General features: G+C 57.3%; 1 protein-coding gene across 3 annotated transcripts; it reads right to left on the minus strand.

Annotated features, from left to right (window-relative positions):
- Positions 1 to 455: 455 nt before the first annotated feature.
- On the minus strand, positions 456 to 16,093 carry DTYMK (deoxythymidylate kinase). 3 transcript variants are annotated; one of them, XM_040231973.1, is made up of 5 exons: positions 9,042 to 9,210; positions 7,927 to 8,035; positions 5,839 to 5,929; positions 4,226 to 4,423; positions 456 to 2,118 (listed from the first exon to the last, which is right to left on the minus strand). In XM_040231973.1, the coding sequence occupies exon 5, from the start codon at positions 1,897 to 1,899 to the stop codon at positions 982 to 984; it is 918 nt and encodes a 305-aa protein (XP_040087907.1). In that variant the 5' UTR covers positions 1,900 to 2,118; positions 4,226 to 4,423; positions 5,839 to 5,929; positions 7,927 to 8,035; positions 9,042 to 9,210; the 3' UTR covers positions 456 to 981. The 3 variants fall into 3 exon arrangements, with proteins under 3 accessions (XP_040087907.1, XP_040087908.1, XP_040087909.1); XM_040231974.1 differs by having other exon boundaries at positions 1,859 to 2,118; positions 9,042 to 16,093; XM_040231975.1 differs by having other exon boundaries at positions 1,859 to 2,118; positions 4,226 to 4,351; positions 9,042 to 9,195.
- Between the last annotated feature and the right edge of the window lie 6 nt (positions 16,094 to 16,099).

Consider the following 16,099-nt stretch of genomic DNA (forward strand, 5'->3'; position numbering starts at 1 on the left):
CGTCTCGTTTCCCCAGATTCATGCCCATTGAGTCAGTGATGCCACCCAGGCATCTCATGCTGTCACGCTCTTCTCCTCTTGCCTTCAGTCTTTCTCAGCATCGAGTTAGCTCTTTGCATCTGGTGGCTCAAGCATTGGAGCTTCAGCATCAGTCCTTCCAGTGAATATTCAGAACTGGCTGGATCTGCTTGCAGTCCAAGGGACTCTGAAAGTCTTCTCCGACACCGCAATTTTAAAGCATTGATTTTTCAGCGGTTAGCCTTCTTCATTTCATGGTCCAGCTCACATCTGTGCACGACTGCTGGGAAAACTACCCAGTTGCTCGGCAGTAAGGAATCTGCCTACAACGCAGGAGAACGGGCTCCATCCCTGGCTCAGGAAGGCCCCCTGGAGAAGGGTGTGGCAAGCCACCGCAGCATTCTTGCCTGGAGGGTCCCACGGACAGAGGAGGCTGGTGGTGGGCTGTAGACCGCGGGGTCGCAGAGTTGGACATGACTGAGATGGCTGAGCACCCTCGCCCTCGTGTGGTTTGCGTTTAAACCAAAACGTGCAGGGAGGTCAGGCTCTGTGTTGCTCCCTCACGGGTGGATGCCTCAGCTGGTCACCCCCAAGTGAGTCACCAGTAAGGACCGAGCAAGGCCACTTGCCATGCCCAGGAGGTCCTGGCGGGAGTGCTGGAGCTACACTGAGCCCTCCCGCGCCCTGCTTCTGCCCACCTGCCTGCTGTGGTGGGCTCGCGGGGACCAGGGCCAGGCAGGAAGTGCTGTGGCCGGAGACTGAGGCCTGGCTTCTAGAAGCAGCCCGTTTGGCTTCTGGAGCCTCCACACTCCAGCTGAGGCTCCTCTTAGAACCCTGAAGGTCAGAGGTCAGCAGTGCCATCCCCGGAGCCCTGGCTCCTTCCCTTGTCCAGCTCCCACACTGCACACAGCAGCATCTCCCCTGACCAGACCCTTCTGCCTGCAGGGCCTGTGGGGCCCCGTCCTAACCTGGGCCAGAGGGCTGCCTGGCAGGGGCCTCCCGCCCAGGCCCGTGGCCTCCCTGATGGCCAGCCCTCAGGACCCCTGCCCACGCTGCGTTCTCTTCCCCCAGCCTGTGGCCTTGGTCGTGTGAGAGGTCAGAAGGCAGGTCGGGTTGCCCACCATCCCCGTGGATGCCCTCAGGACTCTTGAACGCAGTGGTCCAGCTGCACACGTGGCTCCTAGCTGCTGCCCTGACCTCAAGTGTGTGCTGCCGGGTGGGAGGACGCACCCGAGGCTGGCCCAGCGCCCGCAGTGGGGCCCTCTGTGAAGCAGCCACACGGCCGTCCAGGTGCAGGGACCCTGGCCCCTCCGCCCTCCGATGAGGGCTGGGCTGCTGCTCCTGCCCAAGCCTGTGGGTGGGCAGCCTCCTCTGTGCAGCTGGGCTAGGGGGCGGCCTTGCTGTGTAGGAGCGGGGCCTGGGCACCTCCGCCATGCAGGGGGCACGGGGGCCTTCCCCCAGCTCCAGACTCTGGACCTGGAACATGGTCTCGCTCTGCTTGGGACCCAGCCTCTGGCCCACACCCTGGAAGTGCTGAGCCCCAGGGCGCCCTGTAGACAGGGACCCTGCCCGCCTCCCACCGCAGGGCTCGTCCTGGAGTAACTGCGGGACGGGATGCAGAGGGTTATACAGCTGCATCTTCCATCTCAACAGAATGACCAGCATGTGCCAGACGCTTTCAGATGAGACAGATGCTGCCCCGACATGGCTGGGCTGGGCTGGGCTGGGCCCTGCAGGCCAGGTCGCGAGGCTGGCACTCAGCCCAGGCACGGCCAGGCCGGCCGACAGCACAGGGGCCCCAGGCAAGGATGCTGCGCCACACCGGGCCCCCAGCCGCCACTGCTGTCTCCATCTGTCTTTATTGATGGCACCTGAGGACATGCTGAGGTTTTCAGCAACCCTGATGGGACCACTGGGTGCAGCTGTGAGGCCTCCGCGAGGAAAGCATAGTGATTTACGAGCGTCTCTGGGGCACAGGGGGCCGGCCTCCTACGCCCACAGCTGCCCCAGGGGCCTGTGTGCGGCGACTCGGATGGCGTCCTCAGACAGCGCGCGGATCTCCTGATGGACGTCCTCAATGCTTCTGGAGGCGTTGACTGTCTGTACGGGGTGGGGGACACAAGGCGTTAACGTTCTCAGTGGGCGGGCTAGGCCAGAGGGCACAGCTTCGGCTCCTCACCCCCAGCCTTGCCGGGGGCCCAAGCTGCCCTGCGCTGCATGGTGCCCCGTGGCACCCTGGTGCCATCAGCAGATGTGGTAAGGGCAGCCACCCCCTCCACGCTGCGCCGGGACCACCCGGAGCCCCAGGCAGGCCCACGTCCGCTCCTCCCCACCCGCAGCCCCGCTGCTGAGACCCCACCGCCCAGTGAACAGCATGGGACCCTTGGTCACCAGGGAGCCAGCCCACAAGGAACCACTCTCCGCCTGAGAGAGGGCCACGTACCGGGCACACAGGGCTGGCATGCCCGGGACCCCTCTTTTGCCAAGGCTCAGCCCTGGGGGCGCCAACAGCCTCTTGGCAGCCGCAGGGCAGCAAGCTCTGGAAGAGCCCCAGGAACAGAGGCCCTCAGCTACCGCAACCCCCCGCGCGGGCCTCAGCGGTGGCGGCTCCCGTGTGACCTCGCGCCTGGTGCCCCGCAGCCCCGCCACAGGGCGGAGCCCGGGTCACTGCAGACACTGGGCTGCGGAGGCCCAGGATGAGCCCCAAGACTATAACACGTGGGACGGGAAAGGGCCCCGACATGAAGTGGCCTCCTGGAGGCCAGACCTGGGCAATGTGGGCCTCGGACGGCGAGGAAGGCAGGTTGCTGGTGAGTGAGCCCTGCACACCAGCCTGTGGGCGGTGTGGTTTCCCGTAGACTCAAAGCCCCTCCTCAGAGGGACGCAGCGGGACGTCACCGTGAACCACCTGACCGAGGTGGAGGGGAGCACGGCTGGAACGGAGATGCTGGAGGCGCGCACCCCATGACCTGGCAGCGACCACCCAGCAGAGGCAACAACCTGACCCCAACCACGAGGCAAGCCGAGGCTCCGCGACGAGGAGCCCGTGGGCTTCAGAAACACCGAGCTGAGATGCTCAGAGGCAGGAGGCCAGCGACGAGCGGGCACCACATCCGTGGTCACAAACGTCAGCCCGGGTCCCGCGTCCGGGCCACAGGAGAGAGGGCCCGTGTGAACGGCCCCAGCCCACATGGACAGCGGCAGGTACTGACACGTATCGTCTAACGGTCCCCGGAAGAGTCTTCTCTAAGTCTGTTACTGCTCTGGAGATGTGAAAAACGCTAAAGTAAGCTTCAGATCAACAGAAGCCGAGCCTCTACGAGGGGACCTGCCCTACAAGGAACGTCAGCGAAGCTCCTAGGGCTCTGGGAACCCAACTGAGAGGACAGCCTGGCAGAAAGGCAGCGCGGCCCTCTCCCTCCCCCACTCCCGACGCTGTGGTTTCCTGTCTTGTTCCCAGGAGGTGCTGAAACACAGTATAAGTCATGGATCGTCTACACCATGTACAATAAAAAGAAGCCCAGAGGGGGAGTTCCCAGGCTCCGCAGCTTCTACTGTAAGGGGCTGAGTGCCACCCCTCATCGGGGAACTGAGACCCCATGCGCCGCAGGGCATGGCAAAAAATAAAACTGGTGAGAACAAATTAAGGAAAAAAACGAAAGTGAAGAAAACCAAAAAAATAGAGAACTCTGGCATTCGGTAGCTGATAGAACCGTCCAGCAGAGGGCAGGGCAGCTGAGGCCCCGCACTGCAGCCTCCGCCTGGGTAAAACCATGCCCTTCCCCCCAGCCCTGAGCACCCCGAGACACAGCAAGGTCAGGGGGGTGCTTTAAACCTGCACGGAGAGCCCTGGCCACACCGCTCAGCAGGGCAGTCGGGAGGCATGGACACAGGGCAGGGAGACGCCTGAGCCCAACTGGCAGGTGTGTGGCCCGCGGCAGCTGTGGACACTGGCTTCAGGGAGGCTGGAGATGGGCCGGGGCTGGGAAGTGCCCTGAGGCCATGGGGACCATGCCAGAGGTGGCGGCCGGGGCGACGGGGGCGGCCCCTGGCCTGCATGGCCCAGGGCTGGAACCACGCTGAGGGCCCGGGAGGTCCCTTGTTGGACCCAAGCATGCATGAGCTGCCACACCGCAGCCCCAACTCCCCTGCCCTGGCCTGGCGGCGGCCCCTCCTGCACCAGCTCCGGGGCCCGGGCGGCACTCACCTTCCAGGGCAGACTTGGGTCTGCCAGGAGCTGCTGGAAGCGCTGCAGGGCACGCTGCTGGAAAGGGCCACTCTCATAGCGCTCGTGGCCAAACTCGCCCCGCGCTGCTGCCTCCGCAAGCTGCAGCTGCAGGAAGACGACCAGGTCGGGCTTGGGGAGGCCCACGTCCGGCTGCTTACACCAGTCCAGGGAGAAATTCTGGGGACAAAGAATCACCCTGAGAGGGAGCCAGCGTAACACGGTCTCATTTCTGGTTCCAGATTCACCAAGAGGGAGAGGGAGCTGGGGTGTTGGGGGAGAATTCTCACTCGACAGTGGGTGTCCTTTAGGCTGTGTGTGGTTTCTCTTGAAACAGTGTTCTGGCCATGGGTGCCCGGGGCCCAGGACCCCATGCCCTCCAGCCATGCGGCAGCCCAGGCCAGGGCGGCCCCCCGTCCCGAGGAGAGGGGGAGACCCTTGTCAGTAACCCACGTGCCCTCTGTGGCACGTCCACTCTCCTTCACCCTTGCAATTCTAGGAGCAGTGTTTCCATTCTGGAGGAAAACCCAGGATGCGTGTGACCTGGGGCCACAGCGAAGCCTGAGGGTTAGAAGCCAGCTGTGGGCTCAGAACCCCGAGCACAGGACGAGGGCACCTGTCCACCCTGCCCAAGCCCGTGTGACGTTCACAGACGGAGCCGAGGGGCCGGACCCACGGGAGGACTCTCCTAAAGGAGGACCCAGCTGCTCGTGCCGGGAAGACAGGCAGAATTAAACGGTCAGCATTCTGCAACCTTTTGTGAATTAACCACGGTCAGAGACTGTTACAAGACAGTTGGGCACAGTGTGCCTCTTGGCAGGAGCCTTGCAAACATCAACAAACATTTAAATAGAAAGAAAGAGAGGCAGAAACCTACATATTAAGAGTGTCAAGGGACATTTGAAGAATGGAACTTAATTAGCCAAACTCTGGTTCAACCTAACTGTAAAAACCTAAGATGAACAAACAGTATCTGGGCGCCGGGACCCCTGAGCACGGACTGAAGGACTTTGGGGGATGGCTGCCCACTCGCTGGGGTTGGGACGAGGGTCTGGAAAGCGCTCCTGGGGACGTGCACCGAGACGCTCACGGGGGCTGACACCATGTCTGGCGGGTCACAGAGACGAGAGCGCTGAGGCAGGAGCTGGTGCTGGAGGCGCCCTTTCTTTGCTGGGGTCTGTCTGAACATCCTCAATAAAAGGCAGGACAAAGGGCCGTGCGGCCACACGGGCCATTGTACCTGTGAAACAGCAGCTCCCTGGAACGGGGGTTCAGGAGAACAGCACCCCAGATACTCTGACCGTCTCTCCTGAAAACAAGGCGCTGGATGAAATGAGTCTGCCCACCGACCCCTACGTGACTGATGTGAAATGTGTCGGCTGTGTCTGCGGGGACAACCCGCAGCTACAGAGGCTGCGTCTGCGGGGACAACCCGCAGCTACAGAGGCTGCTTGTCCTGTCCACATGACTGGGAGAACGGGGATCACAGGGCCCTGAGGGCTGACACGGGGCCTCCGCTCTGACAGCTCTGCACCCACGGGGACCGCTGAGCCCACACGGGGCGCAAACTACGCGCCGGGCCGAGTGGCACTCACCTCCTTGGCGCTGGTGAAGGCCACCCCAGAGAAGGCGTATCTGTCCACGACCAGGGTGATGCCCTGGCTCAACTTCTCCTTCATTAACGGCCTACGAGAGAGGGAATGCCTGTGAGCCCTGGTCCCAGCTTCACCTCCTGAGTCTCAGGCTCAGAGAGCCCTGCAGACACAGAGCAGCTCAGGAAGCAACATGAGGACAGGGCCGCACCCAGGTAGCGTGATCCTCCCCGCAGGATGCCACTTGGACAGCCCAGCAACAGCAGGCACAGAAAGGCAAGTCCACCAGGGGTGTGGACGCAGCTGGTGCTGGGAGAGGCCCAGGGGCAGCTCGGCTGTCGGGCACAGGGGGCCAGGCTCTGCCGGGAAGGGAGAAGACGGAACAAGGGGAGAGAAGGGTGGGCGCGGCCCGGAGGGGACGACAGATGCCTGCGTCTCCTTCTGGGAGGGGGCTGAGGACGCCCTCCACAGGGGGCCCGGGGTCTCAGGAAGACGGGTACTCAGTGGGCTCACATGTGAACTTCCTGCCCTCGAGAGGACCCACGTCACTTCTGTGGTACCACGCCAAAAATGCAAACCCAAATCCACTCGGGAGAAACATGAACCCAGCATCTCACCAACAGCCTGCGACCTTTAAAAAGAGAGGAAGGGGCAAAACACCCGTGGCAGCACATCGTTAAAGGTGAGGTTTGGGAGGTACTGCTGAACTGCGCGGAAAGAAGAGAGCGCTCACTTCTCGGGATAAAGCCTTGGGCGGCCCTGGAGGACCGGCAGGTTCTGACAGACGGGGAGGAGGTGGGGGCAGTACCACAACACAGCGCCGTGGGCCAGGGGTGCTCTGCCCACGCACTGCCCAGGAAGCCCCGGCTGAGACGCCGAGCAAGACCAGCGTCACACAGCTGGCGGACGACGGCGCCAGACAGCGGCCCAGAATCCAACCTGTCAGCCAAGGACTTCCGTGGGCCAGAAAACTGATCTGATGGGAGTGGCTGGGGTGACCTGAAGGGAACCTGTGGCAGAACAAATGGGCCGGGGCGCACAGGCCAGCACGGCTGGGCAAGGCTGGGGCTGAGGAGGCGAGCAGTCCTGTTTCTCACTCTGAACTGATCTGATGTTATTTTCTACTAACCCACAAAAAGCAAAAATCAAAACACCCAGGTCAAGAAACGCTGGATGTGCTAAAGATTATAAATATGGCCTCACTGGGACTTCCCTGGTGATCCCAATGAAGCGAGATGGTTGACTCTGTGCTTCCACCTAGAGGGCACAGGTTCAATCCCTGGTTAGGGAACTAAGATCCCACAAGTCTGAGTGCAACCAAAAAGAAAATTAAAAACAAATAAACCTGGCCTCCTTTCCATCTAACACGTGGAAGGGGTAGGCCTTTCCAGACAAGACCCCGGCTCAACCCAGGCCAGAGGGAGCGGTGCCAGCCTGCTCGTGGGAGGGCGCCAGGCACAGCCCTCGCGCGCCCACCCTCAGGAACTGCTCCATCCTCAGCAGAGCAGCCTTTCCGGACAGCAGGCCGCAGGAGCTGAGAGGAGAGCGGAACGCAGATCGCGAGGCAGGTAGGAAGCACGCCGTGAGGCGATCTGTCCCCAAGCACCCCGTTTATTCGTTAGAACACCTCCCGTGACATATGTATTGCTGACACACACGTGTGCAGATGGGAACAGAAGCGCCTGGGAGTGTGCCCACAGGCTGTCAACAGCTGTGGCGGGCACAGAGGGATCCCACCAAGGAGATGTGAAGCAAGGAGGGGGCGGGAGCAGGCAAACCCCAACATCAACTGTCAGCCTCACTTAGTGACGTGTCACACCGGTTCATCCAAGGCATGAATAAGAGAGACTCTGGGTGTGGGAGGACGAGCTGGGGACGCTCTGTACGTCTCCATCAGCTTTTCTGTGCACCTGAAACGACCTAACGTCACAAAAGGAGTGGGGTGGCGGGTATTAACTAGAGCTTTGGGGATCTGTGAATAAAGAACATGTAAAGAGACAGCCTCCAGCCTGACTCAGCCACTCAGAAACAAGAGCCCAGAGTCGCGGGGGAAGTACAGAGCAGGAAGGCTGGCGGGGCCAAGGTGTTTACACGTGCTCCCAGCGATTCGCAGAGAAGAGAAGGTGCACCGAGTGATCCTCCACCTCGCTCTTCTTCTCCAAGTAGGAGCTGAGCAGCTTGCCAATTTGAGTTGATCTTTCTAAAACAAGAGAGAATAAACACAGAAAATGAGATCAGGCTCACCATGGACATTAAGAACAGCTTGTGCAGAACTTTTGGGCGTGACCCGTCCAACTGTGAAGTTTATTTTACTGCAACTTTGGACAGGCTCACACCTTTACCCGAGGAAGGGCAGCAGCTTGCAGCCACTGGGATGAACAAAGCTTTAGGAGGAAGGAGCTCAGGTAGGAAGCAGCAACCAGAGGCAGAGCCAGTCAAGGGGGACTGCTTCCAGGACCTGCCTTGACACCAAAAGGATTTTTAAGTGCTGTAGCTGGCTCTTAGTATCCGAGGTTCTTCATCCCTGCAGTCCACCAACCCAGGACTGCAGAGAACTGTTTATTGAAGAAAGGTGTCTGTGTGGACCCAAGCGGCTCATACCTATGTCATTCAAAGGGTCAACTGTATAAGATTTGCAGGCTGTCTCGCTTAAAGATTAAAACGATAAATATTCAAGGAAGCATCTTCTCTCTACCGCTGCCACCTCTGGTTTGTAAACCTTGACCTTCTCTTGAATACCTAAGTATTGATGATATTCTTACAAGCATTTTCAAGACCAATGTGTTACGTTAAAAATTAAAAATATGACACAAAACCGGTCATAAGGTAAACACTCAAGGGCGGGCGGGCGGAGGAACCCCAAAACAAAACGGAGACTTGGGTTACAAAGCAGCGCCAGGAAGCTTATGGGGTTGACGGTCATTACTCTGGCTGTGAAGAGGCCTTCTGGGCTGTACACGTGCAGAGACTCACTAAACACAGGACTGATTGACTGCACCTCAGCCGCGCGTTAACGACCACAGACGCGTCTGGCTGAGGCTCAGGAGCCACATGGGCCCGGGCCCTGCGCCCCGACCCGCGGATCTACGAGGGCGGGCCCGGCCCGCGAGGCCTTCGCTTCCCACCCTCAGGGCCCGGGGAGGCCCCGGGCCACGTCCCCATCTCCGGTCCCCCGGAACCCCGCTCGCCCGGCCCGCCGCGCCCACCAGGGAAGCGCAGCAGCTCGGCGCGGTGGCCTTCGGCGCACAGCGCGTCCACCAGCTTGCGGCTCTGGGTGCTTTTCCCCGCGCGGTCCACGCCCTCCAGCACGATGAGCGCGCCGCGCCGGCCCGCCATCGCCGCGCCTTCCCGCCACCACGGCCCCGGACCATCCGGCCCGCCCATTGGCTGTGGTCGTCCGCGGGATTGGCTCACGCGGGCCGGCGTCCGCGGCGCGCAACGGGACTGGCTCACTTGGGCCGGCGTGGCCGGATTGGCTGAGACTAGTACAGCGGAAGCGGGGCGACTGGTCGGGAGGGCCTCTGTCGCACCGCCTCTTCCGGGTCGGAATGTCGGCGCGCAGTGTCCCGCGCGGGCCGCCGTCCTTGGCGCGGGCGTCCGCTCTTCGGCGAAAGCACGGGGCTGCAGCCTTGGGGCCTGCCTGGTGCCCACTCCTCGACGGCGGGAGTCTTGAGGGCCAGCAGCTCGGCCCCCGGAAGCGGTCCGTCAGGGTGGCGGCTGTCGTCTTATGGGCGCGAACACTGCCTTCCCGTCTAGGGGTCCTGCCTTCAGGGCTTCGTGGCCTCCGACGGCTCGTCCCCAGGCACACTCATGGGGGTTCCGACCTCAACCTAGGAGTTTGGTGCGGATAGCAGCGTCAGGCCCGTTATGTGCTGGGAGCCTCATTTCCCAGAACTTACTCGAACGCTCGACTTGGCCGCGGAGGACCTCGGAGACGGCCAGAAATGTCGTCGTGGACTTGAGGGCTGCTCTCCAGGGAGTCTTCGAGAAGCGCCGGCTTCCCGGACGAGAGGCGGCCGAGGGTGCTGGGGGCAGCCGCGCACCCCCGCGAGCTGCAGACGGTCTACCTCAGTGCTGGGGCTGAGGTTCTGGCAACCCCCACCTCACTTGTGCAAGCCCTTGATTTCGCTGTGACCCAAGACCCCTGTGGTAGCTTTCCGTTTTCCTGATGGGCCCTTGCTTGATTGGGTTGTGGATCCTGGAAGGGTGGTAGATTCCGTTATTCCCAGTTATTGGCTTTCGTCCTTCATGTTGAGCTTGTAAAGTAACCGGAGCCGACTTTCAGGAAGAAAGCTGTGTGCAGGTCACCACCCCCCTCTTGCAGTCCCCAGTCTGAGAATTGCACTTGCACAATTACGGCTGCTTTTTCACCCTGGGTTCTGGGTTTCCCTTGTAGCTCAGTTGGTAAAGAATCTGCCTGCAGTGCAGGAGACCTGGGTTCGATTCCTCGGTTGGGAAGATCCCCTGGAGAAGGAAGTGGCAACCCACTCCAGTATCCTTGCCTGGAAAATCTCACGGACAGAGAGCTGCAGTCCATGGGATCACAAAGAGTCGGGTACGACTGAGCGACTAACACTAACTTCTGGAATGAACACAGCTAAGCTACACCAGTGCCCCTGACAGGGAGCACCAGCTAGAAATAAACAATTTTGAGCCGAGTCCACCGCGACTTTGGGGTCTTTTGTTACTGCGGTACAATCTACAGAAGGTCGCTGATACGCTAACAGCACAATATTGCCTTAGATTAACTTTTTCTGAAACTTAACATCTTGGCTTCAAAAGGATGATGGGCTTACAGTAGAGACCCTCCTGAGGTTGGACAGCTTTACACCACATCAGCAGGATGAGCTCACCAGGCTGACGGGCAGGAACACAGGCAGTACCTCAGCTTGTGAGAGCTCAGCCATGGAAATGGGGGCAGCCTGGCTGGCTGGTCTGCCCCTGCATGCTGGGGAGCTGTGGATGCCCTTTTAATAGCAGGAAATACTAGCAAAAATGTACAGTGGAATTTCTTACTTAGCTAAAAGAAGCAGCACTCAGCGACTAACCACCACCAACAGCTGGAATGCCAGTTTCAGGGGCTTAAGTCATCGGGATATCTAGTTATCTCACGTAACACAGAGTCCAGAGTTAGGCCAAGAACTGTTTCTGCTGCTAGTCATCTCGGACGCTGGGTCAGCAGCTCACCTGTTCTCTTAGCTTGTCCTTCAGCCACAGGGTGGCTGCAGCACCTCCACGCATCCAGCCCTGACCTCACACCCCTGACACAGGAGGAGAGCCTAGGCATCTGTGTGTCTAGTTCCTCTGTGCCCTGCTGCGCTGACAGTTAAGTCTCGTGGCAGGTTTTTAGCCCAGTCTGCCCTGAGCAGTGCGAGTCCACCAGGGAGGCCTGACAGGTGGGCAAAGCGCATTACTTTGTGCAGGAGATCCTGGCTAGGGTGCTGGGCCTGCATGTGCATGGAGGCAGGTGAAGGGAAGTTGGTAATTGCTGAAACTTGCCCATGGGCACATGGAGTCCGTTAGGTTTTCTCTGCTTTTGTGGGTTTGAGACTTTCCATTAAGTAGAAGCCCTATAGCCCTGACTACCTGTTGCTTAGTTGTGCACCTTCCATCCCAGGGATCGGTCAGTCTTCACTACTATCCACAAAAACCTCTCCCTGTCTCAGCTGGGTTGCAAGAACAAAATGCCACAAACTGGGTAGCTTAAACAGCACATTTTCCTCACAGTTCTGGAGGTCCAAGTTCAAGGTGCCAGGAGGGCTGATGTCTCCCTCTGGGTTGCATGCGGATGACCACTTTCTCACTGGGTCCACATACAGCCTTCCCGCTGCACAAATGTGGAGAGGTCTGGTTTCTCTTCCTCAGATATCTCTCAAACACAGTCGCACTACGGGTTCAGGGATTCAGCCTGTGAATTCTGAGGGGGGATATTCAGTCTACAGCACTCGCGTACTTGCAGAAGAACGAGATGCGCTGGGCACACCACTGCCCTGTGGGACGCCACCTCCCAGCCCTGCCTGCGAGTAGACACGGCCCTCTGGCTATCCTGCCTGGGAGCCGCGAGCAGCTGTGGTGTGTCTCCTTCATATGGCAGACTGCGCCTCTGCCTCTGCCCCCAGCCCTGTCTTCGCGTTTCCAGGGTTGACTGCAGAGACAATGGCGACGCCCTTTGGGGGCAGATGCCACACTGGGAGGAGTCCAGGTCCCTGAGTGACCCCATGGAACATGGCTGCCCACCTCCTGGACTGTTCCAGAAGAAGTAAAGTTCCATCTTTTCTGCGTTACTGAGTTTGAGTGGGTTTCTCTGTTAGAGTAGCTTAGCCGTACCCTCAAGCACCGGCTCTCAGCTGGGGGACATTCTGACCATCACGACTTGGGGTGCAGGTCTGACAGCATCGAGTGTGAGAGGCCCGGAGTGCTGCTAGCCTCGACAAGCACAGGAGAGCACCTCCCCCACCCCAGCACAGGCCTACGGGGCTGAATGTCAGTAGTCCTAAGGATGAAATCTGTTATCAAAGATTTATCCAGAGCGCACAGAAATAAAAAGCAGGAATGAAAAATGCTGCCTGCTGTATCAGTCAACAAAGGATGTGGCAACCGTCAAGCCAGCAGCAGCTGCAGCTGCCCCTAAGAAGCAGGATCCTGGCCCCAGAGAATTAAGGCGCACACCAGAGGAGTGAGTCCACGGAGCCCACGCTTGCATCTTCCCATACACAGAAAAGCGTTAAATCGACTCACTTGAGATGTCTGGTTAATCAATAGTACTCTTTTGATGTTTTGACTATGTGGTTTTTGCTCAAAAACTCTCATATATCCTGGTTCCTTCCTTACATCCTCGAAGCAGTCTCTCAGTCCTCCAGATAGAACTTAATTCTTAATGTTTAGGTTGTGCAGTTTTTTCTTCGGTCGACAATAGTGAGAGAGTCATCGCTCATCTTTGCAGTTCCTAAAACGGTCTTAGGGCTTCCCTGGTGGCTTACTGGTAAAGACTCTGCCTGCCAGTGCAGAAGATGTGGGTTCAAATTACTGGGTCGGGAGGATCCCCTGGAGAACGAAATGGTGGCCCACTCCAGTATCCTTGCCTGAGAAATCTCATGGGCAGAGGAGCCCGGCGGGCTATAGTCCGTGGGATCGCAAAGGAGTCGGACCTGACTTAGCAACTAAACAGCAAAATGGTCTTTGTAAGAGAATTCATCAAGTCTTCTTATGTGAGTGAAAGAAGACAGATTGTTTGTGTCTTTGATATGTGAAGGCCACTACCCTTTGTTTCTCCACAGATCATGGGGAAGAACATACTGTGATGGAATAATTACAAACAGCCAACAAATTGTGAAAATCTGCTTAGCCGCACTTAGAATCAGAGAGACACAGACACTGAGTTTCTTTTTTTTTTTTTCCCATATCATGTTAAGCAAAGATAATAAAGCCTGATGAAATCTAGGGTTCACTGTAGTAGAAACAAACTCAGTTGACTGTCAGTTTAACTGTCCCCTCGGCCAGTGCATTTAGAAATACCAGCACAACACGCCCTCTGAGCCAGCAATACAATTTCTGAGCTTAATCTTAAAGAACTAATAAGACGATGTGCTGATTAATATGGCCACAACACTGCTACTCCTCCCATTGAGAAGTATGGGTCTACCTTCCCCTCCCCTGGAGTCTGGGTTGGCCCCAGGCACTCACTTGACCAACAGAATGTGGTGAGCTGTCATCTTGGGATGACCCAGGTGAGATCACAGAGTCTGGCAGCTTCCACTGGGGCCTCTCAGAACTCTCTAGAAGCTCTGGGCTGGAGAGGCCGCACTCTAGGTGCTCTGGTGCAGGTACCAGTTCAATGCCACCTTCTAGCTGCTCTGGAGATGTTTATCGTATTGCACAGAACAAAACAACAACCCAACTGAGGCTTGCTGGGATGCCTGACTCATAAAAGTTGTGAGCTTCAATAAAATGTTTCTTTTAGACGACTAAGTTCACAGGTCTATCATGTAGCAGTAGATAACTAAACAAACACAAGCGGCTGTCTGAGCAAATATTCACCAGAACATTCATGGTGGTGAGAAGCTGGAGACCATCAGAACAGCACCCCTCTGTAAGGGTCGGTTAGAGTATGGGGCAGTAACCCAGTGACACACATCTGGTAACCACGATGACGTAAAATTGGGTGAAACATGAGACGGTTGGGTGGCATCGCCGACTCAATGGACATGAGTTTGGGTGAACTCCCGGAGTTGGTGACGGACAGGGAGGCCTGGCATGCTGCAGTTCATGGGGTCGCAAAGAGTCAGACATACTGAGTGAACTGAACTGAACTGGCCAGAATTTGGGAAGAATATTAAGTTAAAAATGTAAATGGTAGAAAAGTGGATAGTCTGACTCACCAGTTAAGAAACCCAACAGCTCAATTTTGAAAACTGGGCAGAAAATCTGAACAGACTCCTCACCAGAGACATACAGGCAGCAGTATGCATGTGAAAAGGTTCCCAACACCGCATGGCATTGTTTAGTCGCTAAATCATGTCCAACTCTCTGTGACCCCATGGACTGCAGCATGCCAGGCTTTCCAGGATTGGAAATAAAAGGAGATACCGCTACACGTCTTTTCGCTCGGCCCCAAACCAAAACTCTAACAACACAAAATGCCGGCGACAATGTGAACCACAGGGACTCGCATTCCTTGCTGGTAGAAATACAAAATGGTGCAGCTCACTCTGGAAGGCCGGCAGTTTCTTCCAAGGCTAAACATCACAGTCTGATCCAGCAATGATAGTTCTTGGTATTTATCCAAAGGAATTGAAGTGTGTGCACCCAGAAACCTGACATGTATGATTATAGGAGATTTATCCCTAATTGACAGAACTTGGGCGCAAGCAATAGGTGAAGAGTAATTTGTGGTACAATGAAATGTTTATCAGTGTTAAGAAGAGATGAGCACGACTTTCCTTTTGGTCCAATGGTTGACAACCTGCCTTGCAATACAAGGGATCTGGGTTCAACCCCTGGTCAGAGAACTAAGATCCCACCTGCTGTGGAACAACAAATCTGCTTCCTGCAACTACTGAGCCCAAGAGACACTACCAGAGTCTGTGCCCCACAAGGAAAGACCCCACGAGATGCAGTGAAGACTCCGAGTGCTGCGATGCTTGACGCAGTCAGACGAATTAAAAAAAGAAGCTGTCCGGCCATGAAAAGGAATGGAGGAAACTTAAAATGCATGTTACTAGGTGAAAGAAGCATTCTATGATTTCAACTATATGACATTCTGAGAAAGGCAGAACTAGAGACAGCGAAGGGATTAGCGTTTGCCAGGGGTTCCCCAGTAGGGAGAAGGGAGAAGCAGCTGATTTTTAGGGCAGCGCCACTATCACGTGTGATACTGTAATGGGTGCCGCTCACCATAAATGCGCAACACAGGATGGGCCCTGGTGTAAGCCTGGGCTTCCTTTTGCTGTTCAGTCGCTCAGTTGCGTCCGACTCCTTGGTGACCCTATGTAGCGTAACGCGCCCGGCTCCTCTGTCCATGGGTCGTCCCATGGCAAGAATCCTGGAGTGAGTTGCCGTTTCCTTCTCCAGGGGATCTTCTCGACCCAGGGATCGAAGTGGTCTTCTGCGTTGGCAGGTGGGTTCTTTACCAGAGCTAGCAGGGAAACCTTAATAATAATGTATCAATACTGTTTCATCAATTGTAATAAATGTGCACCAGCCATGGAAAATGTTCATAAGGAAAACTGTGTATGCGTGGAAGGGGTATATAAGAACTCTTGTATTTTCTTGTCAATTTTTCTGAGAGCCAAAAACTGCTCTAAAAATAAATTCTATTAATAAGGACACTTATCTACTCGAAACAATAAAATAGGGGTGGTGTGCAACAGTGCACGGGAGCGTGCGTGTGATTTTCACAACAAGCTGGAGCGGGGATGGTTGCACAGACATTGGTATCACTTGGATAGAAGGGTGAGCAAGACGATCGCAGGCCCGCGCCTTCGGGAGTGGGGAAGCTGTACATCTCCGTACAGCCTGAGTTTGTATGACGCAGGTAAAGCTGGCAAAACAGTGAACGCGTTCCCCCTTTTACATGTCTGCCTGGGGTTTAGAACGCCGGCCCCCGCCCCGGAAGTCGCCCCTGCACGCGCTAGGCGCGCTCCCGGGCCCCCCGGCCGAGCACCAGGCCCGCCCACCCGCCCGCCAGGGCCGCCCAGCCCGCCCAGCCCCCGCGCGAGGTCGCGCGCGGCCCGGCCGGAAGCCGAGGCGGGGGCCCCGCCCGGCC

This window comes from Oryx dammah, unplaced genomic scaffold, assembly GCF_014754425.2.
Source record: "Oryx dammah isolate SB20612 unplaced genomic scaffold, SCBI_Odam_1.1 HiC_scaffold_28, whole genome shotgun sequence".
Taxonomy (NCBI): domain Eukaryota; kingdom Metazoa; phylum Chordata; class Mammalia; order Artiodactyla; family Bovidae; genus Oryx; species Oryx dammah.